The sequence below is a fragment of the Bison bison genome, unplaced genomic scaffold (assembly GCF_000754665.1).
Source record: "Bison bison bison isolate TAMUID 2011002044 unplaced genomic scaffold, Bison_UMD1.0 scf7180017864213, whole genome shotgun sequence".
In the NCBI taxonomy this organism is placed as follows: domain Eukaryota; kingdom Metazoa; phylum Chordata; class Mammalia; order Artiodactyla; family Bovidae; genus Bison; species Bison bison.
This window is the reverse complement of record NW_011494785.1, coordinates 518,078-530,263: the sequence shown is the minus strand read 5'-3', so window position 1 is coordinate 530,263 and position 12,186 is coordinate 518,078. Positions and strand designations below refer to the sequence as shown.

At 54.7% G+C, this 12,186-nt stretch overlaps 3 protein-coding genes and 1 long non-coding RNA gene across 7 annotated transcripts in view; 1 reads left to right on the top strand and 3 right to left on the bottom strand.

The window, feature by feature from the left end:
* Positions 1-741, bottom strand: part of IFFO1 (intermediate filament family orphan 1) — a 12,376-nt gene extending 11,635 nt beyond the window's left edge. Inside the window, exon 1 of the mRNA XM_010845196.1 lies at positions 4-741. Coding sequence (XP_010843498.1) covers positions 4-657 — 654 coding nt within the window. The 5' untranslated portion in view covers positions 658-741. The remainder of the gene's footprint in view (positions 1-3) is intronic.
* A 445-nt stretch (positions 742-1,186) lies between these two features.
* NOP2 (NOP2 nucleolar protein) lies at positions 1,187-10,072 on the bottom strand. 2 transcript variants are annotated; one of them, XM_010844965.1, is made up of 16 exons: positions 9,923-10,072; positions 9,550-9,693; positions 8,097-8,142; positions 7,832-7,920; positions 7,411-7,643; positions 6,434-6,489; positions 6,150-6,310; positions 5,836-6,035; positions 5,600-5,689; positions 4,708-4,795; positions 4,490-4,630; positions 3,866-4,005; positions 3,651-3,740; positions 3,394-3,516; positions 3,061-3,289; positions 1,187-1,952 (listed from the first exon to the last, which is right to left on the bottom strand). In XM_010844965.1, exons 2-16 carry the CDS (start codon positions 9,653-9,655, stop codon positions 1,282-1,284), a joined length of 2,463 nt encoding a protein of 820 aa, XP_010843267.1. In that variant the 5' UTR covers positions 9,656-9,693; positions 9,923-10,072; the 3' UTR covers positions 1,187-1,281. The 2 variants fall into 2 exon arrangements, with proteins under 2 accessions (XP_010843267.1, XP_010843266.1); XM_010844964.1 differs by having other exon boundaries at positions 9,550-9,659.
* Positions 10,073-10,856: 784 nt separating this feature from the next.
* CHD4 (chromodomain helicase DNA binding protein 4) overlaps positions 10,857-12,186 on the bottom strand; it is a 28,773-nt gene continuing 27,443 nt past the window's right edge. For all 3 annotated transcript variants that reach the window (XM_010844966.1, XM_010844967.1, XM_010844968.1), the window contains 2 exons: positions 11,672-11,835; positions 10,857-11,488 (listed from right to left, as the gene is read on the bottom strand). In XM_010844966.1, the coding sequence (XP_010843268.1) occupies positions 11,471-11,488; positions 11,672-11,835 (182 nt within the window). In that variant the 3' untranslated portion in view covers positions 10,857-11,470. The remainder of the gene's footprint in view (positions 11,489-11,671; positions 11,836-12,186) is intronic.
* The window catches only part of LOC104992193, a 1,715-nt gene continuing 1,291 nt past the window's right edge, over positions 11,763-12,186 (top strand). The window contains exon 1 of the long non-coding RNA XR_825674.1: positions 11,763-12,033. This is a non-coding gene — a long non-coding RNA (uncharacterized LOC104992193). The remainder of the gene's footprint in view (positions 12,034-12,186) is intronic.

Here is a 12,186-nt window from a genome sequence, read left to right as displayed (position 1 = left end):
CACGCCAGGCCCTTGCACCAGAGTGGGCTCCAGTCCCGGCCCGAGCCGGCGGGCGTGAGAGAAGGACCAGATGGTGCCGGGCATGAAGCGGGCCGACGAGGAGTAGGCGGTGGAGGCGGAGGTGGAGAGCGCTGGCTGGCAGGCCGCGGACGGCGCGAGAGGGCCGGCCGGTGAGCGCGCGGGCGAGCCCAGGACCCGCGCCGACGGGGTGCAGACGGCGGCCGGCCGGGAGCCCAGGGGCAGCCCCAGGGGTCGGACGGGGCTGACGAAGCCGGTCTGCACGGCCTGGTCGCGGCGAGGCAGGCCCCGCCGGCCCTGCTTACCCTCCTCCAGCGCCTGCTGCAGCTGCTTCTCCAGCAGTCGGTTGCGGCGCTCCAGCTCGTGCACCTTGGCCAGGAAGCAGCGGAAGCGGAGGTTGAGGGTCTTGAGCACGTTGATGTTGGAGCCCAGGTCGTTGCGGAGCGCCATGGCGGCGGGGGGCGCCGGGCCGGGCCCCGGCGGCGAGTAGGGAGCAGGGCCGGCCGGGGCGAGCGGCGCCGGGGGCACGTCCCCGCCGCCGGCCAAGTGGTCGCCTCCTAAGGGGTCCCCCAGCGGTCCGGCCAGGCCCTGCTGCTCCTGCTGGAGGAGGAAGAGGTTGGGGCCGAATAACGGATTCATGGCTGCGCTTTCTGCTGGGAGACAGAAACCCGTGCGGGAGCAGGGATGTTGGGCGAGGGAGGAGAGCCAATGAGACGCCAGGGGGACGCGGAACAGCCAATCAGACGGCTCGGCGGGAGGGGTAGAGGTCATGGGGGCGGGGGAGGGCAGGGGGTAAGCCAATGAAAGGCTCGTTCGAAGGCTGGCACCTGGACAGACCTTTCCGGGTCTGAGGCTTAGCCTTGAGCCCAGCGGACCCCGGCCGGTGCCCGGAATCCAGACAGCGGCTGAGTGACTGAAACCCAGGTCCTCCAGTACTGCGTGGTTCTGGTGGCACCAAATCCATCTACATCCCTATTGCCCTCCTCCCTCCCAAGTCCAAACACCCAGCTCTGACTCCATGAACCACCTTCCCTGGGTTCCCGGGAACTGACCTAATTTCTCAGTGCATTGCACTGTCCCCTCTTCTGAGGATCCCTGTCTCAGCCTCCCTCCTCTGCTCTTTAAGCAGCAAAGCCAGTACCCACCCCCAAAAAACACACAGTGGCCAGAGATTGTAAAACATGTATTAAATTTCACATCCATGGTTGGGAAGCCATCCTCACAGAGGAAAGAGTTCCAACCCTGTAACAATGGCAGTCTAGTTCAACCATCCACTGAAGTCAGCGCAGGCTGGCGGCCGCCTCTGGACTGAGATTTTCTCCTCTTTGCTGGCGGGGGCTGGCTGGAACTGCGGGACGACATGGTGGGAGTCTTAGGTCCCTTGGGGGTACCATTCTGTTTCTGGAAGGCAGCTTTCTTGAAAGGTTGCTCTGCCACCTGCTGCTTAACCTTCTCAGCCCCTGTGGTGTTTCCAAAGGGCTGGTCACGGTCCTCAGGCTTGGGTGTGGCCTGGGTCTTGGAGAGGGATGGTGCTGCGGGCAAGTCTGTGTCCATGGCCTTGGGAGGAGCATGCTGCTTCCGGAAGGCAGCTTTCCTGGAGGACTGCAGTTTGGGTGAATGTTGCTTTAGCTTCCCAGCCTCCTTTGGTTCCCTGACCACTGCTGCTGTTTCGGGCGGCTGACTACTGTCCTGGAGCTTGGAGGACGCCTGGGCCTTTGTGACAGCAGACACAGTAGACAATTCTGTGTCCGTCCCTTTGGAGATGCCATTCTGCTTCTGGAAGGAAGACTTCTTGGGATGCTGCTGTTTCTGCAGCCGTTGCTTTGCCTGACCAGCCTTCTTGGTAGATGGGCTGCCACTCTCAGACTTGGGGGTCACCTGCCCATTCACGTTGGGCAAGTCTGGGTTTGTGGGGGTGGATGTCGCAGAATTTCCTGCGGTTAAAATTAAACAGTTTGAGAAATAAGGCCTCATCACTGGGTCATGATCATCAGTGGAGCAGGAAAAGCAGAGATATTAAAGTAAGGAGACTTCCTGGGTGCTACCTCCTGGCCAAGTGTCCCACACAACAGGGGCAGCACCTAAGAGCAGATCACCCAGATTCAGATTACTTAGTTTCACCTAGCCTCTACTCAAGTCGTATTCGAATCTTTAATAAAGATACCATTACCCATCCATGGGCCAGAAGGTTTGCAGAGGAAGCTGTGCCCCTTGGGGGCCAGCAGGAGGTGAATCCTGAACAAACTTGAAGCACTGGGCTTCTCCTTTAATCAGAAAAGACATTTTCTTCCATGCAGCTTTTGATGAGATACAGAAAAATAAAAAGGCACACAGAGTAACTAAAAACAAGCTAGTCTTCATGAATGAAGACTGACATATTGAATATGTATCTTTAAAGTTACAGCAAAGAAAATATATATATATAGGGTACTTTGCTACTTCTTGAAGAAATGTGTTAACATTCAAGTGTGACCCATGTTAAGAGGCACTGTTTATAGAGAAAAGTCACCAAGTTGGTGTGCAAAGACGTCCGCCTCTCCCTCGTCCAACTAAGCCTAGGGTGACATCCCAGGAGGCAGAGCCCTCAGGTTTGTTTCAGAAAACCCCACCCTGGCCTTTATGGCCCAGCCCAAACTCCCCAAGACAGCCAAGAAAACCAGCTGCAATTATTGAGATTGCAGAGAACTGACAGTTCTGAGGAGTCCTGCACCAGCCCAGTGCTGATGAGGCTGAGATCTGTTACCAGGAAGGCTGCCCTGGGCCAAGAAACCACACCCCCGCTGGAGAGCATTCACTGCTGACAACTGCAGCCACCTGGCACAACTGAGGAAAGGGCTCGATCCACGCGAACCCTTTAACATACCCAACTGGGGTTCAGGCCTGGGACCGATTCTAGCTGGAATGAAAAGGATCGCTCACCCCAGCATTCAAGGCTAAGCTAGGGGGGCAAGGACCCGCCCTTCCCTGCAGCCACACTCCAAGGCCTCTGGAGGGGGAGACAGCAAAGGTGGAGACGAAGAGAGCAAAAAACAAATCGCTTACCCGTTTGGGACTGGGGGATAGAATTGGAGAATTTCTTGAACTTGGCAATAAAGAAGCCATCCATGTTGTGGGTGTGAGGGTAGAAGCGGCGGGTGGAGCGCAGCGTGGGGTGGAAGCGCCTTTCCCGGAAGCGGGTGAAGCCCTCCTGGCCGAAGTCCAGGCCGGTGGGCACCAGGCGCACGTTTCTCTTTTTCAGGGCATAGTCCACCACCCACTCGTTCTCCTCCACCTGACGTGTGGGGGAGACGGAAGGAAAGCAGAGCTGGAGTTGAAGGGGTGCTGAGGGCATGGCAGCCCCAGGCTAGCTCCCTCCCGCACCCCAACAGGCCTCACCATGATGGAGCAGGTGCAGTAGACAAGGTAGCCCCCTGTCTTGGAGGTGGCGTTGACAGAGTCGATAGCACTCAGGAGCAGCTCCTTTTGCAGGTGGGCACAGCGTAGGATGTCCTTCTCGTCCTGCCCCAAGACAAGAGAGATCCAGGCACTGGAATCCCAACAGGATGCTTTGGGAGGAGAGCGCTGCTGCCCGGGGCGCGCCCTCCCCCAGCTACCCCCCCAAGGCTTCTCAGCTGGTCCCCCACCCTCTGCACCTTGTTCGTCTTCACGGCAGGGTCCTTGGAGATGACCCCGGTGCCACTGCAGGGAGCGTCCAGCAGGACTCGGTCAAAGCCGCCCACCACCTGGGGAAAGGGAAGGTGAAGAGGGTATTTTGGGCAATGGAACCATACCATGAGCTTCCCAGGGGCAAGTCTCAACATCCTGAGGTCAGAAGTGGGGGAGGAGAGACACCCAGTGGGAGCCCCACCTTGGGGAACTGGCGCCCGTCGTAGTGGCTGATGATGGCATTGGTGACCCCCAGCCGGTGCAGGTTGCCCACCACGCTCTTGAGCCGCTCGGCACTGGCGTCGTTGGCGAGGATCACCCCTGTGTTCTTCATGAGCTGGGCTGAAGGGAGAAGGGCATGGGGCTCAGCTGCGGCTTTTCTGCCTCCACACCTGCTGGGCTTCCCCTCCCCCTGCTGGCAAAGCCTCAGCCCTTCCCCAGAAAGCCATGTTCCCCGCTGTCCACCCAGTCTGTGCTGGGCCCTGTGATGAGCAAACCTGCCAGGGTGGTTTTTCCATTGTTACTCAGCAGCCTCAGTTATTCTTCCAAGCTTAATTAAATGGTTACAACTAACTGTATGTAACGGTTACTTGTGCACACACATGTAACTCTCAAGATCCAAGCAAGACATAAAGGCCAACCCGTGCACCATCACCTCACCATTCTACAGAGGACCAGGGCCTTGCCCAAGGTCACATGGGCAGGAAAAGGCAACCGTGGGGCTAGAGCTGGGCCGCCTGGGGCTGTTTATTGAGTGCCCTCGAGTCACTGACCCCACCCCTGCTTCCTAAGGATGGGTCCTCGCCCTGCCGGCCCCTCCTCTTACCTATGTAGCTGGTCTTTCCTCCAGGGGCACAGCACATGTCCAGGATCCGCTCGTGTTCCTGGGGTGCCAAGGCCATGACAGGCAACATGCTGGAGGCCCCCTGCAGCATATAGTGCCCAGCCAGGTACTCAGGCGTGGCCCCTGTGGAGGACAGCCTGCAGGTGACGCGCTGGGACGAGGGCAGGGGTGGAAGGGCTCTGGGGCGGGGGCGCACTCACCAATGGGCACCGAAGAGTCATACACCACAAGTCCTGTCTTGGACCACTTGCCCAGGGGGTCCAGATTAACTCCACGATTGATGAGTGCCTAGAGGTTAAGACGGATGAAGGTTTTAGAACCTTGAAGTCAACTCTGAGAGAGGCTGGAGACGTGAAGATGTGGCCATGTCAGAAGCCTGTGGCACCACAGCCCTAAAGCTCAGTCAGGATGCAGTCGGCACAGATGGGAGAAACACTCGTTTCTCCCATCTCTCCCCGTGTCTCCCCTTCCTGGGCCTCAGGGGAGGTCTGAACTCCATTCCCATGGAGCAGACTGCCAGCTGCTCGAGGTCTGAACTCCATTCCCGTGGAGCAGACTGCCAGCTCCTGCTCGAAAATTTCATCTCCTGGAAGCAGAACCGAATTTTCCAAGAGCCTCAGCCCCCTTGCCATCAGTTGAACATTACTGGTGAAAGAACTTTAAAGATAGCTGTCGGATTACCTAGCACCAGAAGACACGCCGCACATAGGGCCACACCACTACCTTGAGACCCCAGGTTATTAACCTGGAACCCTTGGAAATGATGAGCTTCCAATACTGCTTGGGCCTGTGTGTCCTGTCTTTTCCTGCAGGCAGGAATCACGGTCTCACCAGCTTCCCCATGATTGATGAGACAGACAACTCCACCCATCTCTCTGTGAGGCAGCACTTCCATCACCGCCCAGTCACAGGGAGCAGAGGCTGAAGGGACGAACTTCCCACTCCACAGGGGTCCTCGGCCCTGAGCCGGCAGGTTGACCCAGCTTGGCACCAGGCCTGTCAAAGTTCGCCCCCTGGATTGTGGCTGTAAATGCTAAGGGTGGTATGCAGGAGTCTCTGGGTGCACAGAAGTCACTGCCTCCCACCCCTCACCTGAGCAAGGTCCCGGCGCCGGGTCTTCAAGGTGTTGGTTCTGAGGGTGATGGGCCGAGGCACCTCGTTGGCTTCCAGGAACTCCACCAGCTGGGACAGAGGATGGCGGGAGGAGGGGGTCAGGCTGGCCAAGGGGCTCCACCAGGAGAGCAGAGGGCCAGGAGGCCAGCTACCTCCTTACACGGGGGAACAGGAAGGAAACGCAGGAACAGCATCAGAGACGAATGAGTGGGTACCTCGGACAGAGGGAAGAGGTCCATGAGCTTGCCCAGCAGGAAGTCGCCGTACGAGTAGTAAGTGGCCAGGTCCTTTCGAAGCCGCTGCAGGTATTCCGAGCGAGACCGACCCTCCTCCCGCTGAGTCCCGAAGTCACGCAGCACACCCACTATATCCTGGATGCGTTTGTGAACACGCTGCAAGTCTGGAGCCTGGGTATGTGGGCCCATTAAGGAACTGTTTCCCGGTGTGATTGTAATGGGGAGGGGGGATGGCAGGCCTGGAAACCCCTTCTCACAAACACATCCCCCCACACCCTGCTCTGGAAGGATATCCTGCTCCACCTCCCCAGCAGGGGGCAGCAGAAAAGGCTCCTCCTCGTCCACATTGATCTGCAGGCCCCCTTCAGACTCCTCGTCCTCTCTGGGGCCTGACTCTGCAGACACCTGCTCCTCTTCCTCCTCTTCATCAGTCTCTGCCTCGCTCCACTGGTCCCTGCACACAGGTCCAGGAGCAGGGTGGCTCACAGATCAAAGCCAACACCTCCTCGTTCCTTGAGCTTTCCTCCTCCCCAGCTGCTGCCTACACTCCACATGAAGAAGAGTTTCCACAACTCACCCAGCAACCGCTTCCTGGGCCTTCTGCTTTCGAGCAGCCCTTTCAATGGGCAACAACTGAAAAGAGAGACAAGTCGCTGGAGGTACAAAGCCGGCCCATCCAGCAGCCCATAGAACACTTCCCACCTGTTTCTTTCCTAAATACAAACCTAACTCTTGCTCCCACGAAGAAATACAGATCCTACAAAAGTGACTGTATGCTTGGCACAATATTTACCATTGTTGAAATTAAAACGAGGGATTCAAAGCGTTTATTATATTGGTCTTCCCACACCATATGTACACGGGGTGGGGACAAAAACTGCCGAGGGTGCCCGTTTCGCTGTATTTCCCTCCACACTTACTCTACGTCATTTTTCACAGTTAAAATCACGATGCATTTTCAAGTTTGCCTCTTGCCTTTCTCATTCACAGTTAGAACACAAGCATTTTCACAGACATATTGGCCAAATGTTGATTTCACATATGAATGAACTTTAATTCACTTAAGTAAATTGGACATTTTGGAAGCTTCCAGAGTTTTGGCATTATGGTCCACATGGACGGTGCCTGGAAACTTCAAAATGGTAGCTCTGTAGAGAGGAGGGGGGTTGTGGGTTAAGGGGTACAAGTGGACACTTTACTGGATTTTGCTTGAACTTTTCTAATGACACAAATATATGAGCTGTATAATACGTAATAACTTCTTATACTTTAACAAGTAAACCTTTGTCTACATTCTGGATCACGATCCTAAGGTAGAATTGCTGTATCAAAAGGAAAATCTCATGTTTCAAAGTACTCTATCCCTATGGCTCTTCTAAACTTGCACATGTGCCGAGAGGAGGTAATCGGTGCTCTGAAACAGTGATGGCACACCAAAGTCCCTTTTCTCTACTCAGGCTTACCCTCATCACTGAGAGACAGTCAAAGTGATCTGGAAAGACTCTAATAAAAGGCAAGGATCACTTCTGGGAGATCCAGAGGGATGGAGCTCACCTCTTCACCGTCATCCTCATCTTCATCCTCTGAGTTGGAGCCAGCTCCATAGTCATCTATCATACCGGCATCACTGTCCTCGGAGCCCCAGAGGTCCTCCTGGTTCACCACACCGTCCCCTTCAGAGTCTTCCTCCTCCTCTGCACTGCTATGGGTTGGTGCTGGGCGCTTCTTGCCTCGAGCAATGTTAAATAAGGACAAGGCTTCCTTCTTACCAGGTGTCTGGACAGCTCCTGCAGAGACCCCAAAGGGTTTGCAGAATCCTAGACCGGTGGCAGCCACACACTGATGGAACCTGCCCTCTCTACCCCCGAGAATATCCTCTGGCTGTTCCTTTCATGTCAGAAATGCTCAGCAAGTCCCTACTTCCCTAGGACCCAGAGGACTCCTAACGTAGCACCCAGCTCTTATTTTCACTGACCTTTTGGTAGCTTTCCAGGCAACGGTTTGGCCCCAGGGGACTTATTCGTCTCAGGGGCTTCAGCAGAGCCCAACCTTCTCTTGGCTGCCCTAAAAACACATAAGAAGTGGAAAACGGTACACACCTCCAGGCTCTGCCACCTCCCAGAGTAGGGAAATGTGACAGTCCCCAACAGCCCTCCCATCAGCTTGATCACACGGGATCACATGCTGAAAGACGAGCAGGACCGATTTAATCCATGTAATGTAAGTCTGGACACACTCACCTCTTTCGAGCACGACTTGACAGCCTTTTAGAATTTTCATCACCACCTGTTTAAAAAACAAACAATCAAAATAGGAGATTACAGGAGAAACAACTAGGATCTAGTTAAAGGGAGTAAACAGTAACCCACTCCACTGTGCTCTGGGGGTTCCCTGGTGGCTCAGACCATAAAGAATCCGTCGGCAATGCAGGAGACTCAGGTTCAATCCCTGAGTTGGGATGGGGAAGGGAATGGCAACCCACTCCAGTATTCTTCCCTGAAGAATCCCATGGACAGAGGTGCCTTGCAGGCTACAGTCCATAGCGTGACGAAGGGGACAGAGCACACACACCATTATGCTCTCCCAGGAGCCGGCTAACAGATGCCAAGGAGACGATCTCCATCTGGTTGTTCACCAACCAAATCCAAACTGGGCCTCCCTCCAGACTGATTTCAATGGTATCATCACCATTCTGGTAACACAGATTCTTCTGCTCTTTCTTTTACTCTCAACTAATCAGTTACCAGGGCTTCCCTGGTGGCTCAGTGGCAAAGAATCCACCTGCCAATGCAACAGACATAAGTTCAATCCCTGGCTCGGTCCCCTAGCAAAGGATATGGCAACCCACTCCAGTATTCTTCCCTGGGAAATCCCATGGACAAAGGAGCCTGGCGGGCTACAGTTGATGCAGTCCAAAAGAGTCAGACACGACTGAGGCGACTAAACAACAATACAGTCAGTTACCAACCACAGATTCCACAACTGCTGCTGTTCATATATTCTCTAAATAACTTAACATTTAAATCCCAGCTCTTTGATAATTATCAATTATGGACAATTGATAATTGTCTGCAAGTTAAACTCTCAGATCCACTTTCTAAGCAGCACCTCTCTCACAGGACACTGTGGTGATATGAGCTCCAAGAGTTCAGCACAGTGTGGAGCACTTGCCAACACCTCAATTAATCACATCTTTTATACAAGGATGGACATGAACTACCTGCCCCTTCTCTCCTCCCACTCTGTCTTCCATGCAGTAGACAACCAAGTATTATGCAGGAACCAGATTTGTGGTTATCATCTCCATCCCCTCCACAACGCAGTTCACAGTGACTGGACTGCCCCCTTCCCAACCTCCACTTGCTACAGTGCCACCCATTTTTTCCAAAACCCAACTTCTTTACAGAATCTTTTTAAGCTCTCTTAAGTCTATGGCTTGCCCCTTCCTGGCAACTCCCTCAACGTTGAATCACACCTGTCCTTGCATAGCTTCCTTTGTCCCTGCTGCATCTTCCCTAAGTTCTAAATGCTAATAAGAGTATTTCATTCATACTAGTCTTCTGGTAAATCATTACAAAGTTCTGTTTGAACAGAAAATGAACACATAGACCAAAAAAGCGAAGGAGTTAAGCTATAAAGGAAGAATAACGCAAAAGCGGGAGTATCAGGAGGGGAAGCACGCCTGACCCTTACCTGCAGGCAAGAATTTGGCGAGTTCGGTCTCTGCACCTTTCTGTTTCCGGGCCTTTCGGCCCGGCCCGCGCTTCTCCTTCTTCGTAGGGTCCAATTTGCGCCCCATGGTCCTGGGGAACACAAAAACGGGAGATGGTAAACGTGCTGAAAGAGAAAGGCAGATCGCAGACGATCAGGAAAGGGCACTGACTCCATCAGAACCTCGACTCAGCAGCCCCCTAGCCCCTCGAGGCCTAGCCAAACCTCCACTCCACGCTGAGCCCCAGGCCCTGGGTCCCACGCCCCAGGTGCCCCTCCACAAGTCCCAATTCAAGTCAGCGTCTCACTCTCCCTCACCTGACTTAGTTCAGACCCGCCCGAAGCCTCGGCTCACCTGGAAGAGACAGGCACGGAGATCCACGTGCGGCTCGGCCAGGAGATCAAACGCCACACCAGGGAATCGTCTCGCGCAGCCGCACTGCGCGCCCCAAGGTCCCACCTCTTCCGGCCTTCTGGTCAGATGAGGAAGCCGGAACTTTTGCTCGCCGGGCCGGCGCGAAGCCGGGCAGGATTCCGGAGTGTACCGCCCCGCTCCGCTCTCCCCGCAGGCGGAGAAGGCGGTGCCCACGAGGCGTCTTCAACTTCCCCGCCCTCCACTCCCGGCGTGGGCCTTTGGCCTCGTAAAGTTCATTTGGAAATACTGCACCCGGAAGCCGCCCCTTCCCCTCGAACACCAGCGCCAGAGCTGCGCCCTCCGCTTGAGGTTGCCCCAAGATCGGCGGCCCCCACGCCTGTGACGCGGGAACCCTCTTCCTTGACCGCAGGACCCGCGCTGCCTCTCAGGTAAGGGTCCTCCCTGCCCAGGTTCCCGTCTTGGAGGTCGGGAAGAAGGCATCTCGTGTCCGCATTTCACCCACGCAAGTTAACAGAAAAACCGACTTCAGCCTTCCTGCAAGTAAACACCAAGGTGGCGCTCGGCTGTTAAAATAGTGTTCCAGCCTCGTTCCACCTTCACAACACTGCGAGGAAGATCCTTTCATTTTATGCGTATTTCTACAGCTTGGAGAAGCCTGCTTCCGCACGCTCGCAGAGCCGGGAAGCCAAGGATCAGGTTGTGAACCGCGGGGGGCGGGGCGGAGGCGGGAGGCGGCGGGTGCGCTCAGGGAACGGCGTCCTGCCGGGAACACGTGCACAGATAGGAGCGTCGATTTTTCCGTGGACTCTGATGATGCAAGGAAACCCCTATTCTCCAATTACAGGTGTCCCAGGGCTCCCATCACTCACTCACCCACCTGCACCTACACCCACACTGAACCAGAGCACTAAAATACAAGGAAACTTTTATTTTCAGTTTTCATCAAGAAATCTGCTGTTTTTTGCTTTTTTTTTTTTTATGCTTTTGGTTCTTTTCCTTTTTTTTTTTTCTTTTCCACTTTATTTCATTCTAGCCACTCAGGGGCTGGAGCCGCTGGGTTCCTGGTATTAAAAAGATGCCAACAGAGGTAGCTGTGTCTCGCCCAGGGGCCCGGCCCACTGTGAATACCCCCCAAAAAGGAGAAAAGAAAACACAAAATCAACCAACAAAATAAAACGGAAGGAGGAAGAAACTCAGATCATTTTCTTCAAGCCTGGCGGGAACCCACAACAGTTCGTGTTGTAACAGACAGTGTTACAGTGGGGAGAAGCCAGGGCCCAGAAGGCCAGCCCGCCAGCTCCCTGCAGATGGCGCCGGCGCTACTGCTGCACTCTCTCCAGCAGGAAGGGCACCACTGCCCCTCACTCCCTCCCCTCCCCTAGTGCTCGGGGGGCTGTTCCTCTACAACTTAGAAGATGGGGCAGAAGGAAGGAGAGGGTCTCTCGGGCGCCCAGGGGAGAATCTGGGCAAGGGAAAGTGAGGAAGGTCACTGCTCAGCGGTGGAGGTGGTATTTTCCATCTGGGTCTTCACTGCTGCTGGGCTACCTATAGGAAGACAAGGCCAAGGGAGTCAGAGTTCCAAGACCACAGCAACCCACCAGATCCCAAGAGAACTCACTGGTAAGCCCACCCCGCTGCCCAGCCTGTAAAGCTAGGGACAAACAGCAAAGTTTCCAACTTCTGGAATGGCTCTGTTCAACAGCTGGCCAGAGGAAAATGGTCCTATACCTGCTGTGGAGGTGGTTCAGGCGCCCGGTTTGCCAGGCGACTGAGAATATTACGCTCTGACATCTGTAGCCTCACAGCAACTGGGGGGATTCGGGCAATAGTGGCTGGGAGTCGAGTCACATCGGCTTTCATGTCACTCAGCAGTTCTTCTAGCTGTTTCAGAACTGCATGGGGAGAAAAAGAGGCGGTGAGCCGTGGTGGTCAAGACCCAGGTCTGTCCTCCCATATGGGGACCATCCCTTCCCCCTAGAACTTCTCAGCTACCGAAACTGATGTGCTGGAATACTGTCATTTGTCACTGAGTCACCTGACCTGGCTCCACCACGTATTTCTTATTCCTCATGTTCCAGTTCCAGCTGCCCGTGAGTCTATGATTTTAAAGTCACCTGTTCCTCGATCCCTATTGTCTTATTTCCTCCACTTCTTGAATAGTTATTCCGTTTCCTTTTCTCATCTTTCCTCTCTTCTTTTGGAGCTCTCCCTTCTTCCTACATACCAGCCTTCTTTCTGTCCTT

Bases quoted from the DNA above. Each gene is read 5' to 3' on its own strand.
- NOP2 (XM_010844965.1), bottom strand. From the start codon at position 9,655: ATGGGGCGCAAATTGGACCCTACGAAGAAGGAGAAGCGCGGGCCGGGC. The intron at 6,490-7,410 runs GTGAGCTCCATC...CTCTCTTTTCAG, and splicing joins ATGAGGATGACGGTGAAGAG to TTGTTGCCCATTGAAAGGGC. The intron at 4,631-4,707 runs GTGAGTGCGCCC...TGTCCTCCACAG, and splicing joins TGACTCTTCGGTGCCCATTG to GGGCCACGCCTGAGTACCTG.